The following is a 25,380-nucleotide window of genomic DNA, read 5'->3' as shown; positions in this document are numbered from 1 at the left end:
GTTATCGTGTGATTCGTCAACGCTAGGAATCAAACAGAATTTTCATTTTTATTGAAGAATACAAGTATATCAACCTTCCCTTGGTCACTATTGTTACGGATTTGTTCACTACCTTTCATCCCGAATTAATTAGAAGCAACTTCTAATTGTAGCTTTTTCACCTTGATATCTTTTGAATATACAATCTCAACACTCTAAATTAACATATTACGTGTTTTTAATTCATAGTAGAACAAAAAATACAAGGCGTTTAGGGCAACACTATCACTACATCTCTCTCATTTCCCTCACCCTATTCACATTTATTGTGTCCTTGTCTTCAAAAATCGTCCCCATTTCTTCCAAGGTCTTGCCTTTTGTCTCCGGCAGAAAGAAGTAAAAGAACACCGTTGCAACCGCCATTATTCCGGCCAGCACGAAAAACACTCCCCCGAATGTTATCTTGTTAGAGATGGTTAGAAATGTCATCGACACCACCCCGCTTACCAACCGGTTCACCGATATGGCTAGACTCGAACCCTGGGCCCGTAACCTCATCGGAAAGATCTCCGATGAGTAGACCCAAGTTATGGGCCCAAGCCCAATCGAAAAGAACGAAACATCGGCGCAAACAGCCACGATACACAAGGCAATGGCCCATGTGGGCTTACTACTAGAATGCTCGAGAAATTTTGATCCGAGGCCCAGCCCAGCTAACGAGACCACCATCCCGACCGAGCCCAATAACAAAAGGGGCCGCCTCCCAAACCGGTCCAAGTAACTCGCCGAGATGAAAACAAAGGATGTCTTGGCAAGGCCCATTATGACATTAATGCCGAAGAGCTGTTTCTTGCTGTGAATTCCAGCTGCCCTAAATACTTCCGGGCAGTAGTACACAACGGCGTCGTTGCCGGAAGCTTGCATGAAAAAGTTGATCCCTATGGCAGCAACGAGCATCCGACGAATGGGCTTAGAAGGACGCAGCAAGAGCTCTTTCCAAGCCCCTCGTCCAGGCCCACCAGCCGAAGAATCTTCCTGGGCCGTTAATGGGCCTGTCGGTAAATCCAAAGCAGCCTTACTCATCTCCTCAAGCCTCAGTTGAGCTTCCTCTTCAGAACATGATGTTTTCAGTAAGACCTCTTTTGCTTCCCTTAATTTCCCCTTCATCACAAGCCAACGAGGGGACTCAGGCATTGCTATAACTCCCAACCCAATTCCGATTGCCGGCACCGCCGCCAACCCGAGCATCAGCCTCCAATTTATGTGCGGCGGTAGGCCGGACAAGGCGTAGTTACAAATATAACCGAGTAATAACCCGAATGTGATGAACACTTCCGGAAGAGAGGTGAGGAATCCCCGGCTCATGGCGGGGGATAGCTCAGCCGTGTAGACGGGAGCGATCATGAGGGCGTAGCCAACACCAATGCCGGCCACGACACGTCCCGCCATTAGAAATGGGTAGGACGGCGCTAGGCCCATGAGGAGTGCACCTATTAGGAATGTGCAAGCGGCTAGGACTATAGTGTAACGCCGGCCTATATAATCCGAAGTCTTGCCGGATGCTAGTGATCCTACCAAAGAGAACACGTTTAGGGTTCCTACCAAAATTTCCACTTGGGTTGATGTGATCTTGAGATTCTCTTTGATGTAGAGCACCGCACCACTCATCACTCCGATATCTGCACAAATTTTACGCAATTTCTTTGGTAAAATTGATGGAAATGAAACTGTTATCAACGCTCCACAACAGTCATTCTATACTTCTTTCTCTCCAATGCCTTATTGCCTTTTTATCTAAAATAGTTCATCGTCAATCGTTTTAGTCATTCTGTGAAAAAATGTCCGAAGATTTCTTAGAATGATTGACGGTAGACAATCTCAAATATCACTTCTATCAATTTTAAATTTTACATAACATTTTGACTAAAAAAAACTTTGTTTTTATGAATTAGAAAATGCCAGGAACAATTTCCGACGGAAATGGTAGAAAAAACCCACAAAGAACTTACCATAACCCAAAAGAATGGAATTTGCGGAGGCCAAGAGAGCGCAGACAATTGTGTACTTGTTCATCCCGGATTTTCTTTGACCGATTTGCCCCTCCCCTGGATCCACAATCACATCCATTTCCCAACTCCTTCTCCTTCTTCTGAGGATATTTTAGGTAAAGATCTCAGTTTCTGTTGGTTTGGTGAGGGAGGGACTGAGAGTGGATAGGTTTTGTTAGGTTGCAGAAGGGAGCAAAATTGCGTGACGGAGGAGTGAGAAAACTCGGCATAACTTGGGAACGAACAACAAGTTCAGCAGCCGAAGCAGTAACCTTTATTTGTAGTGGCATTTTCTCTGTTAATATTTACTCTTGCTTTTGCTTTTTATCCAAAGTCTTACTCCTACACATACTTGTTGACTTCAATGTGTATTATTCTTTTTTTTCTTTTCTTTTTCCGTTTTAAGTTTTATGAGCTCGTTTGTAAACGTTTTTATAATGGTTGAAAATATTTTTTGTGAAAATACATTCAAAATCAATTTTCATTAAAATGTAAATGAATTATGAAAAAAGTGAAACCCATAAACATTTTATCTAAAAGCATTTTCTATCATTTTAAAAATAATTTCAAACAAATCATATATCGAAAGGGTAATACTAATTAAAACGTTTACGTGATTCTAAGATATTAAATCTTTATTAGGCTATTTTCTTAGCCAATAAGCTATGATAAAGTGGTGATTAAGTACCTCTTTGAGTCAGAGTGACAAATTTTTGAGTCATCTCTCTTTCATTCAATTTTCTTTTGGGTTGAGTCATAACTCGTTCATTCATTCGACTTCTTTCATAACAACTTCGTTTTTTTTTTTTATGTTTTTTTTTAAATGAGATATCGGTATTATTGAAGCTCACTACTCTTTAACACACTTTTTACTAAAGTTCTAATCTTTGCTCACACCTTATTTATTACTATAAGGTGATTTTAATTTTTGGGATATGCGTACTGAATAGACATAAATGTTAAAATTTAAACTCATCAAATACTGATAAATAAAATGATAAACATTATCACTCATTAAAAGAGATGAACAAAAGTGGTGAAAGTTTGAAACATCAAGAAGGAGGGCATTCTTCGAGAAAGATCACTATCGATTAAGTTTTATGTTTTGCACAATGATAATCCTCCATGTCCTCATTAATTTCGTTGTGGTGGTGTATGGGGTGACGCTTCCACTTGGTGGAGGTGTCTTTGTGCTGTATCCCCGTTCACTACTTGTTTGCCTTCTTGGTGTTTGCCTCTCTGTAGCAGTGGCGAAGCTACGTGAAGGCGAGGAGTGGCGGCTGCGACTCCCCACGCCGGAAATCAAGCCCAAGAGCGATGGTTCCGCCCCTCCAGTCTCGTCGGAAGTAATGAAATTTCGTGTGGTTTTCTGGCTTTTTGAGTTTCCCTACTCTATCGCACCACATGCTGATCGCGAGCTCTCTTTTTTCCAAAAAAAAAATACCTAGGCGGCAAAGAAAGGAGGAACAAAGATCTGCATTTTGTAGCTTCTGCAAATGAAGAGGTTCTGACGAAGAAGAAGAGAAAGGAAGAAGAGAGAGACTTTCTCTCTCTCCCATCCCACCCCACGTGCAGTTACAATTTGTTTTTTTTTTTTTAACTAGTGGCCAATCAATTTGTGCCACCTAACTTGCTATTACTTATTTATATTGGAATTTGTTTTGTTTTTTAATTATTGTCCAATTAATTTGACCACTCTTATTTTTTAAGCCACTTATTTGACACTGTTATTTATCTTAAAATTCACTATAAATTTATACGAGCTTCAAAAAATAATTTGTAAAATATTACGAACTCGTAATTATTTGTTTTTTTTTCCTCTTACCATCAAATTCAACAAAGTAATAAAGAAAATTTGTTACTATTTTTATATTATATGTTTTATAATCAGTGTTTTTCGGATATTATATGATGTATAATAAATAGACAATTATTTATACGGTATATAATAAATTTGTTCAAATTTGCCTAGGTCCTCGCCTAAGTGTAAAGTCATGTTCACTGCCTGACTAGAGCTTAGTATCTTTTTAAACTTCACTAATTATATAGTTAAGTAATAGGACGATACAACAAGAAACGGTGTTAAATCATTCTTCAAATAATATTGTTGTTCAAACCCTACTTCGACTATTTTGAGTAGTCCAAATCCTCTTGAATATTTTGGTTAGTGCAAATTCTCCTATAAATATTATACGTAGTTCAAATAATCTTCTTACAAATCCTGAACTTAGACCTCGAATTAATGTTCACATTTTTCCAGGACCCTAAACTTTTTAAATTTCGCCCCTCCCCTCTAGAATTTCTGGTTTCGCCACCGCTCTGTAGGCTTTCCTGTTCTCTTTTGGCTTATGTGCCTTTGTAGGTTTCCCTTGCTTCCGAAAAAAAAAAAAAAAAAAAGGAAAAAAGAGGGTTCGTTTTGCTTTTTGATAAAGCTAGTGACAGTGTTTCAGTATAACTGTACAAGTGCTTTTACTTATTTGACTTTTCATCAAAAACTAAAATTACTTATACAAAGGAGCACACTCCACACATGATGTGTTTTTCCGCTAAACCACTTTACGTGTTTAGGGTTTTCTCTGTGGTGGTTGTGAATTGCAGGTAGTGAGGCAGCTCCAAGAAAGAAGAGAACCTCGTCGTCGTTTTAAGTAGATCATCAGCTTCCATCTGAGCTTTGGCTATGAATTACAAGTTAAATCCTTGCATTTACTTTTCAGAAATAGTTTTGGTTTGTAAATTTTTATAATCCAATCAGAGATTGTTACTGTATTTACATATAAAGAATCAGAGCAATGGGATTCGGAGACTATTTCTACAAATTCATCCCTGCGTTGTCAATATATTCAGTGACTTGTGAAGCAAGTTGATACGTCCAGTTCACAGCGGTGCCGAAAAAGAGCTCCCAAAACCATAGATCCAACGCGAGGACCGTGGAAAATATGAGCAATGCCAAAGTCTGGTAGCGGTTCAAAGGCCAACCTGATACTTCCGCCATCGTCTTCAGAAATGGAAGGGAACTGCTCTTCAGATCCTGCTTCCTTATGGACCATGCGGAAATCCATTGTGCCTGAGTAGGGATCAGCTCCAACTCCTGCAATCGTCTCCCCAGGTCTGGCATGTGACCCCCTCCATATAGTATTGCAATCTTGTTGTTCCCGCTGTCGATTGCTTTTTGAAGAGCATCCATGGCAGCTCTGTTTCTCTCACCAATGATCACTGAGCTCTCTTCTACATCGGCTGTAGCCTGCGTGAATCTGAACCAAGTAACACATGTGTGTTAGTTTTGAGTTTCCTGCATACTAACAACTTTCCTATTCAAATTTTTGCACCAATTCACAATACCGTTTTGAGACTAAAAACCCAATTGATAATTCATTTGATCAGTTATGAAAATTCGTTCATCAAGAAGAAGTGACGGAAAGCGAAACTCTTGGCAAATACTTACTCAGATGTTAGTCTCTTGGCCAAGAAGACCTTCATCGCAGCACCTAAATCAAGCCTAGACAAGGCTTCTAGTTCTGGAAATTCCGATTCCTGACTGCCCGTGTCTGCACAGACACCTCCGATAATGAGAAGGCCAACAAGTGGCATCGGAAGAACACGTGCGGCCCACAAAAGCTTAGATCTCCAGGGACCAAGGCCTTCTGGAATTGAAACAGTTTGAATCATAGCTTTCGTGGATCTAACAGTCATATCTCTTGCAAATGTGAAGAAGCTTTCACCCCTTTCTTCCTGAAAGAATTGAAAAAGGCATTAGATGGACCAATGATCCTCAAGCATTTTACACCCCCCAAAAAGGAGAGAGAAGATACATACCTGAAGCAATTTGAAAGTCTCGAAGTCAAGGTCTGCATGGTACCAATTCTCAGACTCGTAATCAAGACAGTCTAATTGGAAATCAAGAGTCAGAACCCGAGCCATCTGTCGCTGAATGAATCCCAGGATGTTAAATCCTCTTGAGCGTGAGCCTTTGACTTTTAGTCTTTTCGTGGCAGCAAGGAATCTTCTGTTCTCTAAACTTTCCCGGCTAGTCACCATCTCATAAAGGACACAATCATAGGACTCAAGTTCCTTTTGGAGGGTCTCAAAGTACCTGGAAATCATATTTAAGATCATTAACATTGTAAAGGCTGGGACAACCAATCTATACTCATACAGATTAAGTCAACATCAACTTCAGTTACCGAAAAAAAAATATCAACCACTGCCGAAAGTTAATAACAGTTACCAAGGTGAATCTAAAATCGAGCCCAAAACGAAATATTTCTGCATATCGTATCATTTAAGTTTCAAAAAATGACATAAAATTGATTAAGTCACTTTCCTAGCACCAAGTCTCTAACAATCTTGGCATGCATTTCATTAGCATTCTAGCGTCGAATGTACATTTTTTTTCCTTGAAATCACCGCCCAACAAAGTTAAGTGTAATACTTATACGAAAGCTACCCTTCAAAACTTCATTCTTTTTCATGAAAACACTTTAAACTTATATGAAAGCTACCCTTTAAAGCTTCATCTCTCAAACCACTAGCATTGCATTTATTTAGCTCAAATCACGCACGATGTTTGAGCAACAACTTTTCCACTCAATCGATATATTTAGAACTAATAAGGCCTTAGCTTCCGAGTTCATATATTTCACTAACAATTAAACAATTCCAATCATAAGTAGCTAGCCGCAAAACTACTACAAACGAAGAAGCAATTGTGCAAAAATAACAACGATTGTTTGAAGATTCATACTCTTTATCCGCGATGTGAATTGTCGAAACCAAATCGACCTACAATACCAAAACAAAAACAACCCAAACAAAGATTAGAAACAAACCCCACAAACAGAACAAAAGAACTCAAATCAAAGAATCCAACTTGACACCCAATACCTGAAGAAACGGCCTCAAAAGCGACCAAGGGAACCGCTTTTTGTAGCTGACAACCGCCGTCTGCAGCTCCCCGGTTCCGCCATCGGGACCCCTTTTGAACCGCATGAAATCCGCAATTGAATTGTTCTGCAAAAACTGGTCGGCGGAGCCGTCCTCAATTGGGCTGAGGGAGGAAGAGCCGAAGACCTTGAAAGGAAGGAGCTTTGGGGGTCTGGAGAATCTGAGGGTCCGTTTGGAGGATTCGAAGGGCCTGGCTTTGAAGCTGGTGGAGGTGGAGGAAGCATCGAAGTGAGTGGCGGAGTTGGAGGGAAACAAGGAGGAGGAGGAGGAGGAGAGAATGGAGAGAGAAGCTGAGACCATGCTTGCTTAGTTGCTTTCTCCAGAGAGAGAGAGAGAGAGAGAGAGATGGGGGGCGTCCAGATAAACAAAACAAAGAGGAAATGGAGTTGGTCGATGGAGTGAATCTATTGGCCAAAAAGGAAGGTGGTTGTACCTCGCGGGATTTTTTTCTTAATAAAATCTTGGAAATGGATTGTTCTTTTTTGGATTTTCATTTTGGAAAATTGGAAATTATATGACAAAAAATATAATATTTTTTTCGTTGAAATAATATTATCGCAGACCATGACATGTGAAATATAAAAAATATATATATAATGAATTATTATTAGCACTTCAAAAATCTCATTCTACACTCTAAACTTTCTATATTAGGAAAAAAAATATACTTTTAAAGAATGTAGAATGAGATTTTTAAAGTGCCCATAACACTTATATATATATATATATATATATATATATATATATATCACATAAAACAACACAATCAGTAGTTTTTTCAGGAAAAAGTTTACACATGAATGATAAAATTGAATTCAAAATTGTTGACGGTGTTGATCGTGTATTTTAAATAGTATATGTGCAGGCATCCATAAATTTTTCGCATTAAAATTGAATTAACTTGTGACAATTTTTTTTTTCAGTCTGTAATTGCTCTTTATTTTTTAGAAAATATAAAGTTTATTAAAAAAATGTCAAAAAAGTAATTTATAATTAACCGATTTTATTTATGCATATTTTCTTTTTTCTTTTCTTTTTTCAGGTTGTATCACATTAGAAATGGGCAAGTGATAGAAAACAGAAAGAGAAATTTTATTTAAATCCATATAACCTCTTTACACCCAACTTAAATTTTAAATGTGAATATTTTTTTTACCCTATTGCATAATTATCATCAAGTATATGATGAAATTAATAATAAAACTAAAATTTATCAATAAACCCACACCTATCACCTAGGCACATGGGTTTGATTCATACTCTATGTTCTGAGAAATATTTACCACCCAAAAAGAGGAAAAAACAGAGTTTTATCTAAAAAAGTTCCTTGAGATGGGGTGAATGTATAGAACTCTAAGACGCCAAGGGTATTCACTATTTTTTTAGTCGGAGACCCGCAAAGCATGACACAAGATTTAAAGCCCTCTTGGCAGCTGTGGTGGCACCACGGCAATGATCTTCTCGATCAATCTCATGATTGCACAAAGTTCTTGATGTGTACTCAAGAATCATATTGACCATTCTAGAGTGATGGACAAAGCATTATTCAAAGTTTGTGGCTGAAAGAATCAAATTTTTTTTTTTTTTTGAAGTTTTGTCTTTATTTTAATGAAATGGTTCACTCGACACGAAACCTAACATACTTTCTGATCATATTGAACTAGGTTTGTGAGCGTGGTTTAGGTGATAAATTTGAGTTTAAAAAGATATTAACAATTTCTTTAAAAATAATATAGGTGTAAAAAGTGAGCTGGGTGTGGATGGATTTAAATAAAATTATCCGAACAGAAAATATTGGGATTAAAGCCATACTCTTCCTTGTCCTTGGAAGAGACTAACAACATAATTTCACACACCAAGTACAAGGCCACAGAAATTGAAATGGAACTTCAGTGCTCAAAAATTTCAGAACCATGTAAAATCGACAGTTTTCGGTCGTTTCTTCGCCTTCATTTCGAGTCCATCACGAAAAAATTTCACCGGACAAGCATAGATATGTTGGAGCCGGGCGTAGATGGAAAAAATAAAAACAAAAGGGAACAACAAGAAATCCCATGAATTTCATCGCGCAAAATCTTCATGAAACTCCTTTTCTTCTTGCGAATAAGAAGTCGAACCCGCTTTCACAATGGACCGACTTCTTTACCACCACTACTTTTCTTCCTCTTCCGTCTACCTGAAAACAAGAAAGCTATAAACTTAGTAACCTGCATGGTATTAACCAAGAAAAACACCCTCACAAACTATCAGTCTATCACTACATCCTTGCATTTCCCCAACCACGGAGTCAGAGACTCGAAAAGCACCTACCAACACAGCATACTAGAAACAGCTTAGGAAGTTCAAGGGAGTTACGGAAAATACCAGGGATTGAATCACACTGACTAACCTCATATATGTGAAAGTAACACTAGTTGATTTATTTGTACACAATGAGTATCGGGGGTCAAATTATTTCCGTATCTTGGAATAAGTTTGCACACCAACTTAAAATTCTCGACCCCACTGGAGTTCAAACCAAATCTATGATAAACCAATAAACCAAACTTCCAATTTTACTGGGAAAGTCATGATCATTGTCAGAGACATTGCAAAGCCAACATGCCAAGGACATCAATGGAGTCTGCAACTCAAAATAAATAGGAGAGATGTAGGGGAAAAGAGGTTATGTTCTAATGTCTCTTGAGCTTATAATCGAAAATTTTAAAACTTGTCTCATAATTTGAGCGTCTTGCAACTATTGCCTAATGGTCTACTTGTTTCCTACATTGTCGGTTAGATCTACCTAAATGGTAACTCAAATTATTGGCTTCACAAAAAGCAGCAGGAAAACAAATCAACATATATCGATAAACCCCTTCATGCTCCTGAAACTTCAAATCCATGCTGTTGCATAAAAGATAGAACAAAAGGGCAATTGATGAAAGATGCACGATTTTATCATCGGAAAAACATATTATGACGAGGTACCAAAAATGTATCTAAGCAACATACAGTGATCTTTTGCACATATCAAAGCATGAACCAAAGAGACAAAACATAGGAAGGGCATTACCCCAAGGCATCGGTGGTAACTTCTCTCTCATTTCCATTTCAAGTTTCGGGACTCCACTACGCACATGGAGGTTGTTCAGCTCAGGGCAAGTCGGGATGCTATGCCCTTTTTTCCGACATAGGACACATATCTGCAAGCAACACACACGAGATCATCACTATAAGTCGACTCCTGATAAAACTAGAGAACTAACCAATTTCCCCAAAGACTGCAATAAATATAACTTCTTCAAACGCTTGAGGGAAACCCAAAATTGAATCAAGGCATACACAATATTTCCAGGATTAAGCAACAAAATTGCAACAAATATTCATCAGACAATCCTTCTTTTCTAATCTATGTTAACTACTAGGAATTATTATCAACTTACAAACAGATAAAAATCAGATTTGATTCACCAATGACAAATGCAAATTGAACCCACCTCAACATATCCTCGAGCTTCCACATCGATAGGGAATGTGGAAGTGTTATTATTGTTCTCATATATTCTCGAGCTTCCACATTGTGGGGTCCAGACAATTCCGTTAAAAAAATTTGGCGCATCAAAAACTGGGTTTATCAATCGCACCGCGACAGGGATTGTGGTTGTGCTCGGGACTGTCAGTGGGACTATCGGCTCCAGATTCTGAAACAGTCCCACCTGGTCTACTTCAATAGGTTTTGGCGCATCAACAACTGTGTTTTCCAATCCCACATCAACAGGGACATTATCTGTGCTCTTCTTTCTCTTCCTCTTCTTGCTCGGCATTGTTGATGGGACTACTGGCTCAGGCTTCGGAAGCACTCCAGCATGCTCTCCTTCAATACATTTTGGCAAATCAACTGGGTTTTCCAATCCGCCCTCGACATGGACTATGGTTGTGCTCGGGACTGTCATTGAAACTATCGGCTCAGGATTCGGAACCAGTCCCGCCTGCTCCACCTCAATAGATTGTGGTGCATGAGCAACTGGGTTTTCCAATCCTACCTCAAAAGGGACTGTGGTTTTGCTCTTCTTTATCTTCCTTTTCTTGCTCGGAACTGTTGCGCTACAGACTATTGCTTCAACAGATTTTGGCGCATCAACAACTAGGTTTTCCAATCCCACCTCGACAGGGACTGTGGTTGTGCTCGGGACTGTTACTGGAACTATCGACTCAGGCTTCGGAATCAGTCCCGTCTGCTCTGCTTCTGGCGCATCAGCAACTGGATTTTCCAATCCTGGGACTGTGGTTTTGCTCTTCTTTCTCTTGCTCTTCTTGCTTGGGACTATTGCTTCAAAATTCGCAGCATTAACAACTGGATTCCCCAATCCCACCTCAACAGGGACTGTGATTGCTTTCTCATTGCTCGGGACTGTTCGTTCAATCGATTTGCGCAAATCAACGACTGGGTTTTCCAATTCTACCTCAAGCGGGACTGCAGTTGGGCCTATAGGCTCTGGCTCTGGCTGTAACGCTTGTTCCTTTATGTCAACAGAGTTTTGGGAATCGACAATTGGGTTTCCGTCAGCATCAAGAGACACTACGATTGGGTTCTTCTTTTTCTTCTTCTTTTTCGGCTCTGCTTCCGGGAGCAGCGCAGCCTCGTGCTCTGCCGGTTGCGGCGCTGGGACTATTATTTCAACAGATTTTTGAGAATCGACAATTGGGTTTCCGTCAGCATCAAGAGACACTACGATTGGGTTCTTCTTTTTCTTCTTCTCCCACCTCTTCTTTTTCGGCTCTGCTTCCGGGAGCAGCGCAGCTTCGTGCTCTGCCGGTTGCGGCGCTGGGGCTATTATTTCAACAGATTTTTGAGAATCGACAATTGGGTTTCCGTCAGCATCAAGAGACACTACGATTGGGTTCTTCTTTTTCTTCTTCTCCCACCTCTTCTTTTTCGGCTCTGCTTCCGGGAGCAGCGCAGCTTCGTGCTTTGCCGGCTGCGGCGCTGGGACTATTATTTCAACAGATTTTTGGGAATCGACAATTGGGTTTCCGTCAGCATCAAGAGATACTACGGTTGGGTTCTTCTTTTTCTTCTTCTCCCACCTCTTCTTTTTCGGCTCTGCTTCCGGGAGCAGCGCAGATTCGTGCTCTGCCGGCTGCGGCGCTGGGACTATTATTTCAAGAGATTCTTGAGAATCGACAATTGGGTTTCCGTCAGCATCAAGAGACACTACGATTGGGTTCTTCCTTTTCCTCTTCTCCCACTTCTTCTTTTTCGGAGCTTCTTCTGGGAGCGGCACGGCAGCGTGCTCTGCCGGCTGCGGCGTTGGGACTATTATTTCTACAGGATTTAGGGAATCAATAATTGGGTTTCCATCAGCATCAAGAGAGACTGCGATTGGGTTCTTCCTTTCCCTCTTCTCCCACCTCTTCTTTTTCGGCTTTGCTTCGGTGAGCGGCATGGCGGCGTGCTCTGCCGGCTGCGGCGTTGGGACTACCATTTCAACAGATTTTTGGGGATCGAGAATTGGGTTACCCAATCCCACCTCAACAGGGACAGTGATTTCCCTCTCCTTGTTCGGGACTATCGGGCTTGGGACTGTTTGTTCAATCAATTTCGGAAAACCAACAACTGGGTTTTCCAATCCCATCTCAACCGGGACTGTTCCTTTGCTCTGTTCGCCGCCCGGGTCTGCTGTTGGGACTATTGGGTTTCCGTCAGGATCAAGAGAGATTCCGATTGGGTTCTTCTTTTTCTTCTTCTCCCACCTCTTCTTTTTCGGCGCTGCTTCCGAGACCAGAGCGGCTGAGTGCTTTTCCGACTGCGGCGTTGGAACTATTGGGTCAACACATTTTGCCGCATCAACAACTGGGTTTCCCAATCCCACCTCAGCAGGGACTGAGGTTGCCGTGTCATTGCTCGAGACTATTTGTTCAATCGATTTCGGCAAACCAACACCTGGGTTTTCCAATCCCACCTCGACCCGAACTGTACCTGTACTCTTCTCGCCGCCCAGGACTACCGCTGGGACTATCGGGTTTCCATCAGGATCGAGAGAGATTGCGATGGGGTTCTTCTTTTTCTTCTTCTCCCACCTCTTTTTTTTCGGTTCCACTATCGGAAGCAGCGCGGCGGTGTACTCTGCCGGCTGCGGCGCTTTGGCTTTGCTCTTCACCATTTTCGTCTGAAACAGCTAACGGGATGAATTAGGGGTTTGCAGGATTTTGCGAGGGTTTGGTTCGGTGTGGGAGACGAATAGGGCCTCGAGCTACACAGCTTGCACCAAACTTCATGCGTTTCTGTCGGGTCTTGGCCCTTTTAGGCCCAACAGTTTTACTGCTCAAATGCAATATTTACCCCTCAAAACTATCAATAATTTCACCAATGGCACGTAGTTTTCCTTTTTACGGAAATTTTAACGAAAAGCTCTCGTACTGTTTATTTTAACGAAAATCATATTTTTACACTGAAAATTTAATCTTGATACTGTTCACTTTACCTTTTATTTTGTTATTACAGTTAGAACTCAAAATTTTCAAATTTTTTTCATTAGGTTTTTTTTTTACTAAACCTAATGGCATGTAGTTTTACTAAACCATGTGTTACATAACGTGGGAAATTTCACTAGACGAATCATAATTTGACATGTGTACATAATTTTCCAGTAAAGTTCTTTTTAAATCTTCAATAATAATACCTGACCACGTCAATTGTGTGTAATTTTCACGAATACAGAAGACACCGTTGTGTTTTGATCTCACTCGAACTCATGCCGATCATATCCGGTGTGATAGCTACGGAGTAGAAGTGGAGGCAAGGGAAGTCACAATGAAAGACAGTTCTCTCTACTCATTAGAACAAAAAATTAAACAAGCAACTGAAATTTGAAAGTTTTTGAACAATGGATTTCTACTATCATAGAAAAAAACTGTAAATTACACCAATACCTGCCAACAAGTAATCAAATCACAATGAATAAAATAATTTCTGCAAACCTCTGTATCTCCAGCAGTAAGCTGTCACGGATCATAGTGACTGCATCTAGAAATCGAACGAGAGCTGGAGAAACGAACATTTCAAACCAATCTGAGCTATACCTGCAAAGCTTTCTCTTCATGCTTATGATCTCACGACTGTCTTCTTGATTTATTTTTAAATTTACTCCAAACCTGCCTCAGTGTGACAAAATTCGAAGGCCCGCCTGTAAATCCTCTAGGGTGATTGTTCTAAGTTCTTCCGTGTCTATACAATCAAAATCGAGCCTAAGGTCCAAACTCTCTCTAGCATTCACTAACATAGTATCCACCAAACCTCCGTTCATCTCCTTACACTGCTTTTCTGTTGTCTCTGTTCCAATCAGATCTGCAACAGCTTCTATACTGCATGAAGAGTGTAACTGGAATCCATACAACAAGCTCTCCTCTGTCTGATTATGCATCTTGATATGGAGAATCTTTGCTAGATCTTCTGAAGTGAAGTCTCTGAAATTGAAAAACTTGGTCACACGTCGACAGAAACCTTCATTTGAAGCTATCACACGTTTCATTGGTTCGCTGTATCCTGCAAATATGACTACAATTTTTCCACTATCCATGACAGACATGATCTCTTCCAATGCTTCCAAGCCATAGTCTTTATCGTCTGCCTTCTGCATAGGTATTAGTCGATAAGCTTCATCTACAAAAAGAATTCCTCCCTCTGCGTCTTTAATCTGTCAGAACATTACAATTAGGGTGTCACAGTTGAGTACTCACGTCCTGAGTGTGAAAGTAGAACATAAATAGTTTATAAAAGATCATTGTCTTACCTTCCTCCTGGTTTTGGGTCCAGTATGACCAACAAATTCCCCAACCAAATCGGTCCTCTGTACTTCTGTTACTTTATCAGTAGGTAGAATTCCCACCATATGGAGTAATCTTCCAAGAATTCGAGCTACCATGGTCTTACCTGTTGATAGCAACAACCATATACATCATAATGATAATAAAAAGATGTAACCCAACAAAGCATATTCCTTTGTTTCTTTTTACGCTTATGAAAATGTTAGTCGCATGTTATAATTTGTCTTTAAAGAAATAGGTTTCATGATCTAAACAACTTACCAGTTCCGGGATTTCCAAGAAAGGCCATATGAGGCGGTCTCCTAACACCAACTTTCAGCCCAAGAGCTTTACGCCTCTCGTCCAAAAGCATACCCTTTGCCCATTTCCGTAGTTGTACCTTGAGCTCATGCAAACCAACAATATTTGATAACTCACTTTCAAGTTCATCCATCTTAGCTTTAGTTTCACTGCATGCTTCAATTGCCTTTTTTCTCCTCTGCTCTTCATAGTGCCACTGTAATAGTTCCCGCAGCTTTCCATTTGCACGGCCTTTTGATACATGATGTATAGGAGTCATGCCCTCCTACAATTCAAGGGCAATAGCATTAGCATATACTTTGGCGTTACGCTTGAGTAAATAGAATATTGCAAGTAAATGAAATGAGCAATACATCGTCCTTAGCACTGCAATCAGCATTGTACTCTAGTAATGTTTTGACAGTTGAGAAATCGTCAGCTGTAAGTGAGTACCACACAGCAAGGTGTAATGGGGTCATTCCATTCTACATGGAAAGGAGAGACTTTTTAAACATGAGTACACACTGAAACGATGGTTAGAAATCTAAAACTCAACAGAAACTGACTCGGGAGAAACGAATTACATTTGCTTTGGCTTCGATAAAAGCACCATGGACAAGAAGCAACCGTGCAGCATCATTGCATCCATTCTTTGCTGCCATGTGCAATGGTGTTTCTCCGTACTGCAAAGCTCAACATGTTATTGCCACGCAAATCAAATAAGAAATCTATTAAGCAAATAGACAACAAATTCAGTTCCAAAATTGAGTTTCGAAACAATTAATGTAATGCAAAATTCAGATCTGTAAATATACATTTTACCTACCATGTTCTTGGCTTCCAACTCAACTTCACCCGGCCCTCGCCAATCAAGAAGAAATTTAACTATCTCACCCCTGTTGTAACCAGCAGAAACATGAAGAGGAGTTTGTGCCATCTGCATTTGGGGAAACAAAAAGATTCATTAGAGGATGAGATAACCTTACTTGAATGTTCACGTTCAATGATAATGACACTATCCTACATAATTATCACCAAAATGATAAAATAAATGCCCTGCTGGTTTACTAACCGGAACTTCAAAGAAAACCTTCTAATGAAATATTCCTTTTTTGAACTACCCTTTCTGTAGTTGAAAAAACTAAGGCTTATGACCTGGCCAAAGAAAAGTATATGCCTTCGAAAAACTACATACAGTACAGGATCGGATCTTCAATTGGGCCACGCATACCATCCATAAATGAAACTCAATTAGCTTAAATTAGTAGTATGATCATCTACCAAAATACATTGAACGGTGAACATTTAGATCCAGCACAATTGCTTCCTCTTCAATCCACCAAAAACATCAAACGGTACTTAATCCACAACTACATAGCAATTTAAAGGCTACCAAAATACATTTGCCAAGAAAAAGGTCAACGCTTCCCTTCCTTTATGCAATGGAAGTCCCAATTTTTTCCCAACAAATTGCACCGACATCCACATACAGTTACAAAATCATGCAAATCGAGTATAGTAAGATTGCAGAACACTAATCTTACATTAGGGTGATTAAGAAACATGACCAAACAGTTGAAATTCACAAAATTTTCATAACCCAATCGGTAAACATTCCTAATGATAAAAATGGCACAAAACCCATCAAACAAAATGCACCCAGAATCGCAAAGACGCCAGCTTTCGACACGAAGTCGTACGCTTGACAAAACCCAATTTCGTGAATTTACAAGAGGAGATCTTACAACGGCATTTTTCTCGTTGAGAAGAGATGGGTTTTCCCGAAGCAGCTTCTGAAACCCATTAAGGTCGCCGGACTGAGCGCAGCCGTGGATGGTAGTGGGCTTGGCGGATCTCGACCGTTGATCTGGGCGCCTATGCATCCTTCCCTCCTCTCCCTCCGGTGTACTTGTGGTTGTGGGGTTCTTACTAGCTCTCTTCTCTCGTCTCAGACAAAAGAAAGACGGCAAAAAATGAATTGAGAAAAAACTGGGGAGAGATATTTTAGAGGGAGAGAAATTTTGGAGGCGTCCAAGTATGCGGGTTTATTATTTGAGTAAATTGTACAAATGGTCCCTCAACTTTAATTAAATTGGAGCAATGGTCCCTCAATTAAAAATCCATTACCATTGGTCCCTCAACTTATCAAAATGTGTAGCTATAGTCATTTTCATCAATTTTGTCAAAATTTTGTCAAAATAAGCTATGTTGGAATGACCATTTATATAATTAGGGTCCCTTAACTCATCAAAGTGTATAATTATGGTTCTTTTCGTCAATTATGTCAAAAAATTTGTCAAAACGAGTTATATTGGAAGGACCATTGTTACAATTGGGTTAAAGTTAAAGGACCATTTCTCCACTTGAATTAAAGTTCAAGGACCAATGGTAATGAATTTTTAGTTAAGGGACCATAGCTGCACGTTTTGATAAGTTGAGGGACCAAAGGTAATGGATTTTTAGTTGAGGGACCATTGCTCCAATTTAATTAAAGTTGAGGGACCATTTGTACAATTTACTCTTATTATTTTTGGCTTTTTACACTTTTAGTACTTTTAAATTCTCAAATTCTAAAGCTCGATTTTTAATTTATTCCTCAATCTTCCCTTTTTCTTAAATCGTCAAATTCTAAAAGAAATCAATTTTATAGGCTAAAGCTTTAATTTATGCTTTGTAATTTGGATGAAGTTTCACTTCAATTGTGTAATTTAAGGGAAGAAAAGAATCTTTTGTATCGGTCAAATTATAATTTTGGCTTTCTTTAGTTTTTCTGATGCTGTATTTTATATTATGATTATCTTTAAATAATCGTTATAAAAAAATTTATTTTAAAATTTAATTCATTAATTACACCAATCAAAGACAAAAATCTATTTCTTAAATTCTTTTTAAACCAAGATGATAAATCTCAAACAAGCATTTGAAAAGATTCATGCGCATTTTGAGGTTTAGGTAACAATAATGTTTGATATGTATAATGTTACAATAATGGTAAATTGTTATCTTAGAAAAGATTATTGGTTAATTATATCAAATATTATTCATGCGCATTGGTTAATTAGAATAATTAATCCATGATTATTCATTCCATTATCATAATCATTGAAGAATAAAATAAGACAATAATGTTACAATAATGGTAAATATTATCCTTTAGAACATGTGAGCTCAGCACAGGCTGTCGATCACTTCTTTTCCTTTTGCGGAAAGTACACGGCTCCTTCCAATAGGTATTTTATACTAAAATAATATCCGTATTTCGTATATATGTTTTTATCTTCTGTACGCCTTTGTATTTTTTTCCGTCATTTGATTTGGTTCCCTTTCAATTTTCGTTCTTTTTATTCTATTAAATCAAAGGATGGTATAATCAAGAATACGCAAAAACAAGAAAATAAAAATACCAACTAAAGACCTCTCTTATACTTTATTGTCAATCACAGTTTGATATGTATACTAAGATCTCATTTGGAATTATTTTTAAAATGACTGAAAGCATAAAATAATTTAGATATGGGCTATAGGCATGTGAAGGGGAGGATAGTTATGACGGTGGTAGTTATGAAGCCTACACAGTCGGACAAGTACCCTCTCATGATCAGTTGTGCATTTTTGATGAAAATGTTTTTAAAGTCAATATTTAGTAAAAATGTAAGTGTATTATGGAAAAACACTTCAAATACTCTTGGAATCTCAAAACATTTTCACTGCAAACTCTTTTAATTTTTTTAAAAATACTTTTAAACGAGCCCTAATTTGTGTGCATTTGGAATGAATTCTACATATGTATCGAATCGAAGTATGAAGAAGGAAGAGAAGCAATATAATTTTCTAATTTTCTGAATTTGATCGGGCCCCGAAAAGATTAGGGCTGAATCGAAGTAAGAAAGTTTAAATAAGACCGGTTCATGGATTGGCCCAATCCATTATAACTGAAAATGGTTGGGCCTAATCTGTCTTAAAACTTGGGCCCAAATTGATGACGTGTTAAATTTCCCATGCTAATCCAACGGTCGGCAGTTACTATTACGCCACTCAATCACACCCGTGTTTCGCAAGACTGATCTAGGACCTTCTCACCTAACCAACACAAAAACGACACGATGACACAGACCCAAAACGACACGTGTCACTCAATCACTAGTAGATGAGGTTTCCCTAACGTGTGGTCATCACGGACCTCCTTGTCCGCACGCTGCCACTCTCCTCCCCCTAATCTCCCGCGAAAATATCTTCCTCCGCAACCAGATAATTTCCGCCACCCACAAAAAAAATAAAATTTTTATTTAAATATAATTATTTTTTTTTTTGGAAAGAATTTAAATATAATTATTTAACGTAACTTTTCCATTAGTCTTTCTAACAAGAAAAAAGAAAAATGATTTTTCGATCGAAAATTCTGTAGCGCTCACGAAATATTGGAGCCACTTTTGGATGTGCTTACAGTCACTGTGTTATTTTATCTGCAATGGCCGTGGTTGCGAGGCTTCACGCATGCCCACAGAGCTTGGAGTACTTCAACTTCAAGGACCACCGCGGAACCGGCCCGGCGGTGGTAATCGGGTCGGGGTTTCGGCGTTCCGGGGGTCTGCTGGCGGGGAGAAATGGGTTTTGCTTGAAACCGTGCAGATCGTTTAGGGGGGAGGATAACGGAGGGGATGCGGAGGAGGGAGAGGCAGAAAGAGCGAGAAAGCGTGGGAATTTGAAGAAGGGAGGTGGGATTTTGAAATCTTTGAAATCTTCGGTTTGGGGTGGTTTTGGTTTGGGGTTTAGAGATGGGGATGAACACAGGAAGGCTGTGGCCAAGTTGGAGGAGATCTGTCAATCTGTGAGTAATGTTTTTACTGGTTTTTTGTTTTCGTTTAATTATTTTTGAGTTAAATAATTGTGTTTTGTTTAGTTGGAGCATGTGTTTGTTTATTGGTTGTTTGGTTGCAGAGAAAATCCAAGCGAAGAAAAGTTTGACTGCGATTCTAATTGACTACAGTTGGATTTTGAAGTCCATTAAAAAGTCCATTCAAAGTCCTTTAAATCTTGAAGTTTGAAACTTTCACTGATTTGGGTGGGAAAACTATTGAGGTTTTGAATTTTGAAACTTTCATAAACTTGTTTTTTGGGTTGTTTGGGTGCTGAGAAAATCCAAGGAGGAAACTGATAATTTTTTTTTGGTAATGATTGTTCTGTTAGTTTGGTTATTCAACTTCTTATGAACGAATGAAAAAAGAGAAATGAAGTTAAGACCTCAAGATTTATTGTTCTCACTAAAATTTAGGGAAAGCAAGAACTGTACTAAGAAGTTTAAGCCTTAAGATTTCGTCCTTTTTCCACTAAAATTAATGAAAAACATCTTTCAAGCAATTAGGGACTGGTTAAGGTTATCTTGTGTATCAGGCTTTTGACATGTCACATGCTTCTAGGTATCTTTCATATTTAACCCTTTCTCTGTCTCTAAAAATAGGCTGCTGTTCAAATCGGAAGATATATTGTGACCATGATGAGCACAGGCGTTATACTAGCAATTGGGTTTCAGTTGTCAGGTTAGAAAGCATGTTACTATTTAGTTTCATAATATCTGTTTGAAATGTAATGTTCCATATGTAGACCTCTAATTTATTGGAAGTTTTGTGAAGGTGGAGACGCTGATTTGAATGAGCTAGTTTGGTATAGCTGGCTTGGTGGAATTATTATCGGAACTATGGTTGGAGCTAACATGGTTTTAGAGGATCACTGTCGAGCTGGTCCACGAAATGTTGTCATCAGTGGAAGGTAGAAACTCTTTCTCGCTTTCTCTTCTACTTAATTAAGCAGTCTATCTCTCTCAACATTGTGTGTCATTTGGTTATAACTTAGAGGCCTTATAATCTTCATGTGAGGAGGGGTGATATGGGTGGAGGAGGCTTTTTAATTTCATATGATCATGAAGATTCATCTCGTATAATAGTTTTGTATATAATTGCTTTAAGGGAGCATATAACGTGTGTGATTTAGATGTTTTTGTATCTTTTGATTGGCTGGTACAGCACAAGGGGACTTGGAAAAGCACTTGCTCGTGAATTTCTTCTTTCTGGAGATCGTGTGGTTGTTGCTTCCCGAAGGTGATATTTTAGAGTATGATATGTTTTTGTGTATAAACCTGTCTACGGCTTTATGCCATGGTTATGGTGTTATGAATAGTACTACTGCCACCTCAATTGATTACTGAATCTTGTCAAGGCAGCCCTGCGTCTGTAGAAGCAACTGTCAGAGAGCTCGAGGAAAACCTAAAGGAAGGTATAAACAGTGCAGGCGGCTTATCCAAGAACCTGAAACATGCAAAAGTGGTTGGCATAGCATGTGATGTTTGTGAACCTGGTGATGTGAAGAAACTGGCAAATTTTGCTGTTAGTGAACTCGGTCATATTGACATTTGGGTAAGCTTTTGAACTATCGTGTTGTTCCTTATCACTTTGAAACTGAGGATATTCACTTGGTGTCGTGAACTTCATCCATATATTTTAGCAGCTTCAAATCTTTTACTGTCTTGTCTGTAACCCCTTTGACAGATAAACAATGCTGGTGCTAATAAAGGATTTAGACCACTGCTTCAGTTTACAGACGAAGACATTAAGCAGGTATGTGCGAAAAAATGGCTCTGTTGTTGTTATGTGGAGAGTGAAATGAACCACTTCAAATTGGTTCGCTAATTTAGCTTAAACCTTTCAATTTTATGTCAGATTGTCTCGACAAACCTGGTTGGTTCTATACTCTGCACTCGAGAAGCGATGCATATAATGATGAATCAGCCTAAAGGTGGGCACATATTTAACATGGATGGAGCAGGCTCTGGGGGATCAAGTACCCCTTTGACAGCTGTGTGAGTGCCCTGCCTTGTTCATGGAAAATAGCCTTTCTTTTATGGGACGAGGCTGAACTTTCACCTATTATTTTGCAATTAAGATCTCTGATCGGAGACGATTATACATTGATATTTATGCTATTTCATCTCCTCAACCTTTAGCTATGGATCGACAAAGTGTGGTCTTAGACAACTTCAATCATCACTTTTAAAGGAGTGCAAGCGGTCCAAAGTTGGAGTACACACAGCATCTCCTGGCATGGTTCTTACCGATCTTCTTCTGAGGTACACTTAATGAATTATCATTCGTGAATCGTGATGCATATCTTGTTTCACATGGATGGATTTTCTATGTTTATTGTTAAACAAGATTGTTCACCCTCAAATCTTTCCATGCACCAGCCCATCGTTAATTGAGTTTGCCCCTGCAGATTGTATTGCATGCTGTGTAAATGCTTTGATTCATACTGTGTAATTGAGTTTGTCTATTGGCTGGTTTGCAGTGGTTCTTCCTTGAAGAATAAACAAATGTTTAACTTCATTTGCGAGCTTCCTGAAACAGTAGCAAGAACTCTGGTTCCACGGATGCGAGTTGTAAAGGGAACAGGAAAGGCCATCAATTACTTGACACCTCCTAGGATCTTACTCGCCTTAGTAACTGCATGGCTGCGACGAGGTCGCTGGTTTGATGACCAGGTAACTTTTACTTTTGTATGATTTGTGACAAATGAAGTTCTTCAGTTAAAATTGCAGCAGAAAACAGATACCTAGTTATTCAACTGGCAACTTTATAGACATCGTGATTTAACTGTGCCGTGATTGTTAGATATCCGTAATTGCAAGCAAGAAAAAACTGATTCTGATATAACGTGCAGGGCAAGGCATTATACGCTGCAGAAGCAGACAGACTTCGGAACTGGGCAGAAAACCGCACCCGTTTTTACTTCACTGATGCAATGGAGATGTACACGGAGAACACATGGGTGTCTGTCTTCTCACTTTCCGTTGTTTGCGCCTTCATAATTCTTTCTAGCACCAGCAGCAATTTGCCCGGTACTTAAGATTTTCGCGCACAGTTAAAACCAAAACCACTAGGAATTACCTCAGGCAGACGCTATCAGTGAAGGTCCAGACCAGCCTCATTGCTCGGGACAACGTATGCAACCGAAGAAAGTCGGGGTACCATTTTTCTACCCTGCATCGATCGGACACTAATCATTTGTAAAGCATTCGTTGTAGATCATGATAAGCCTATTTGACTGCTGCACATCGTTTACAAATCCGAGCTCTGTGGGGGGTTGTATATGCAAAATCATGTAGAAACTTGAGTAGTTCTTACTAATATTTGATTCCAATTTGTATATGCTACGAGTACCAATGCTACAACATGGCGTAAATCGATATGATTCACCATAAAATCAGCTTGCCATTGTTTCTCTCTTACTTCTTTCTTACAAGAAATTTTTCAGTATTGGTCGGAACACAAAGTGTTATAAAACATGTCATTATACAATTGGATGAAGGTTTTTTTTTTTTTTCTATTCTTTTTCGAATGTTCTTGTAATCGTATAATAACATATAATGTATCGCCGCATGTTTCGGACATACTGAAAAAAAATTCTTTTCGTGCGCTATTTGTTTGCCGCTTAACGGTTGCTCACCCACACCGTTTAGGCTAATCTCAAGCGTAATGCACAAACTCTACACGAGTGACGTTCGAATCTCTTTTACAAACCTGGACTTAATGAAGTTGGTTTAATTTATAAATTATTTAGCTGAAATGGTTTTTAAGATTGGCTTAACTCTTGAGTTTGGTCATTAAGATTTGGAATCGATGTAAGTGGCCCTGAGTTTGTTAACTATTAATCATTTTAGTTTTTTCGTAAAAACTATGTTAAATAAGAACTAAAATAACAAAAATACTCTTAATTTAATAAATAACGTGTCAAAATAATTTGACAAAAATTAAAGATATTTTTGTCATTTTATTCTTATTTAATGAAAAATTTTCACGTAATAACTAAAATGATTAATGGTGAGTTATCCCAATCTCGGGTATAAAGCCTTTTATGAATGACATTAAGTACTGGTTTGGTACTAAGGTACTTTTATAACAAGTGAATATAAAAAAAAAGCTGAGCTCAAAAAGATGTTTGGCAAATACTTAAAAATAGCTTATTTTCACAGTTTTGGGTGAAAAAAAAAACTGAAAACATGAAGCAGCAAAAATGAACTTATTCTCACAGCATAATAGAAGCAGTTTTTTTTTTTTCAAAGCACTTCAATACCAAACCAAATAGGGGAAGACTTTTTTATGTTTTTTAATTGCCAAAAAAGGAGAATTATTATATTTATTGGAAATAATAAATAAAGTATATAGCTGGAATGAGCTGACTAACTGCCTTTTTCTCGCTTTAGTCAAAATAAAATCAAGGCGAATGTCATGGCACTAATTATTAGAAGCTGAATGCTCTACTGGCATCGCCATGTGAGGCCACAACAATTCGACCTCTCTCTCGTTCAAATTTCAACCCCACCTAAATTTCAACCCCACCTAATCATTTTTTTATTTGTTTTAGATATTGTTTCTTAGTAAATAATAGCATTAGTAGATTAGATAATTCATTGTTGTAGAGAGGAAAATCCCCACTGAATTCGTATGAGGGTGTATAGACATAATTTTTTTTTTTTCATTTCGTGAAGACGTTATCTACTTTTTAGATATTATTGACATAGGAGTTTTCAATTTTTAATTGGTTAGTATTTAATACAATGCTTGTTCGCTTTACAAAATAAATTTATAATTGGAACCGTTTATAATTTAGGTCATCATTTATAGATCATTTTACTAATAACTATGTATTTGTCTACTTATTATGTCACACATAGATAACTAAACGATTGGCCATTTTAGTAAATTTTTGTAAGAATATTATGTCAATGATAACCTACAAGATCAGCAGTTTAAATTATAAAAATTATTATAAATTAAGAGTAGTAATTACTTTTGTATTAAATTATTAATTGATTATCTTGAATGCTCCGTTACTTGTGTACATTTATATGTATAGATGAAATTGTCAGGTAAAATGTCACCGCACTTGAGTCCTTGACAATTCTGCTGTCCTACGTGATTAAAAACTGAGAGAAGACATCTCTTCGGATCTCTTCCAACAAGATCACCGGATCAAGTGATTCAGACTTTTGAAATTTCATCAAACGTTCCACCTATTTTGACCTTTTAAAAGCTATAATAATTTTTAACCGTTAGATAAAATTCTAAATGTCCGAATCACTTGATCCGGTGACCTTGATAAAAGAGATCTGAAGAGGATCTCTTCTAAAAAAACTGAACGCCTTCCACCAGCTCATCACTATTTTTTGAAGCATTTGCCAGCAGCTTTGCTTCTCTTCCCTCTCAATTTTCTTTTAGTGTCAAATTACTCATGATCATTAAAAATTAAAAGAAGAAGTTTTTTTTTTTGTTAG

The 25,380-nt window shown here is 38.5% G+C and overlaps 5 protein-coding genes across 5 annotated transcripts; 1 reads left to right on the top strand and 4 right to left on the bottom strand.

Annotated features, from left to right (window-relative positions):
- Positions 1 to 199: 199 nt before the first annotated feature.
- LOC126594394 (polyol transporter 5-like) lies at positions 200 to 2,317 on the bottom strand. The gene is made up of 2 exons (XM_050260706.1): positions 1,989 to 2,317; positions 200 to 1,658 (listed from the first exon to the last, which is right to left on the bottom strand). Exons 1-2 carry the CDS (start codon positions 2,104 to 2,106, stop codon positions 268 to 270), a joined length of 1,509 nt encoding a protein of 502 aa, XP_050116663.1. The 5' UTR covers positions 2,107 to 2,317; the 3' UTR covers positions 200 to 267.
- Positions 2,318 to 4,705: 2,388 nt separating this feature from the next.
- On the bottom strand, positions 4,706 to 7,384 carry LOC126594387 (uncharacterized). The gene is made up of 5 exons (XM_050260693.1): positions 6,909 to 7,384; positions 6,769 to 6,806; positions 5,841 to 6,117; positions 5,470 to 5,756; positions 4,706 to 5,278 (listed from the first exon to the last, which is right to left on the bottom strand). The coding sequence occupies exons 1-5, from the start codon at positions 7,266 to 7,268 to the stop codon at positions 4,837 to 4,839; spliced, it is 1,404 nt and encodes a 467-aa protein (XP_050116650.1). The 5' UTR covers positions 7,269 to 7,384; the 3' UTR covers positions 4,706 to 4,836.
- Positions 7,385 to 8,744: 1,360 nt separating this feature from the next.
- Positions 8,745 to 13,327, bottom strand: LOC126594370 (uncharacterized). The gene is made up of 3 exons (XM_050260674.1): positions 10,448 to 13,327; positions 10,024 to 10,153; positions 8,745 to 9,144 (listed from the first exon to the last, which is right to left on the bottom strand). Exons 1-3 carry the CDS (start codon positions 13,112 to 13,114, stop codon positions 9,092 to 9,094), a joined length of 2,850 nt encoding a protein of 949 aa, XP_050116631.1. The 5' UTR covers positions 13,115 to 13,327; the 3' UTR covers positions 8,745 to 9,091.
- A 432-nt stretch (positions 13,328 to 13,759) lies between these two features.
- Positions 13,760 to 17,084, bottom strand: LOC126594378 (uncharacterized). The gene is made up of 7 exons (XM_050260684.1): positions 16,802 to 17,084; positions 15,883 to 15,993; positions 15,641 to 15,739; positions 15,431 to 15,541; positions 15,039 to 15,342; positions 14,744 to 14,883; positions 13,760 to 14,647 (listed from the first exon to the last, which is right to left on the bottom strand). Exons 1-7 carry the CDS (start codon positions 16,937 to 16,939, stop codon positions 14,111 to 14,113), a joined length of 1,440 nt encoding a protein of 479 aa, XP_050116641.1. The 5' UTR covers positions 16,940 to 17,084; the 3' UTR covers positions 13,760 to 14,110.
- A 2,287-nt stretch (positions 17,085 to 19,371) lies between these two features.
- On the top strand, positions 19,372 to 23,309 carry LOC126594366 (probable chlorophyll(ide) b reductase NYC1, chloroplastic). The gene is made up of 10 exons (XM_050260660.1): positions 19,372 to 19,884; positions 20,515 to 20,593; positions 20,687 to 20,822; positions 21,077 to 21,151; positions 21,274 to 21,466; positions 21,599 to 21,667; positions 21,770 to 21,909; positions 22,054 to 22,176; positions 22,395 to 22,587; positions 22,767 to 23,309. Exons 1-10 carry the CDS (start codon positions 19,525 to 19,527, stop codon positions 22,950 to 22,952), a joined length of 1,554 nt encoding a protein of 517 aa, XP_050116617.1. The 5' UTR covers positions 19,372 to 19,524; the 3' UTR covers positions 22,953 to 23,309.
- The last annotated feature ends 2,071 nt before the right edge of the window (positions 23,310 to 25,380 follow it).

This window comes from Malus sylvestris, chromosome 2 (genome assembly GCF_916048215.2).
Source record: "Malus sylvestris chromosome 2, drMalSylv7.2, whole genome shotgun sequence".
In the NCBI taxonomy this organism is placed as follows: Eukaryota; Viridiplantae; Streptophyta; class Magnoliopsida; order Rosales; family Rosaceae; genus Malus; species Malus sylvestris.
Note: the sequence above shows the minus strand (reverse complement) of the source record. Positions and strands in the feature narration are given on the sequence as shown.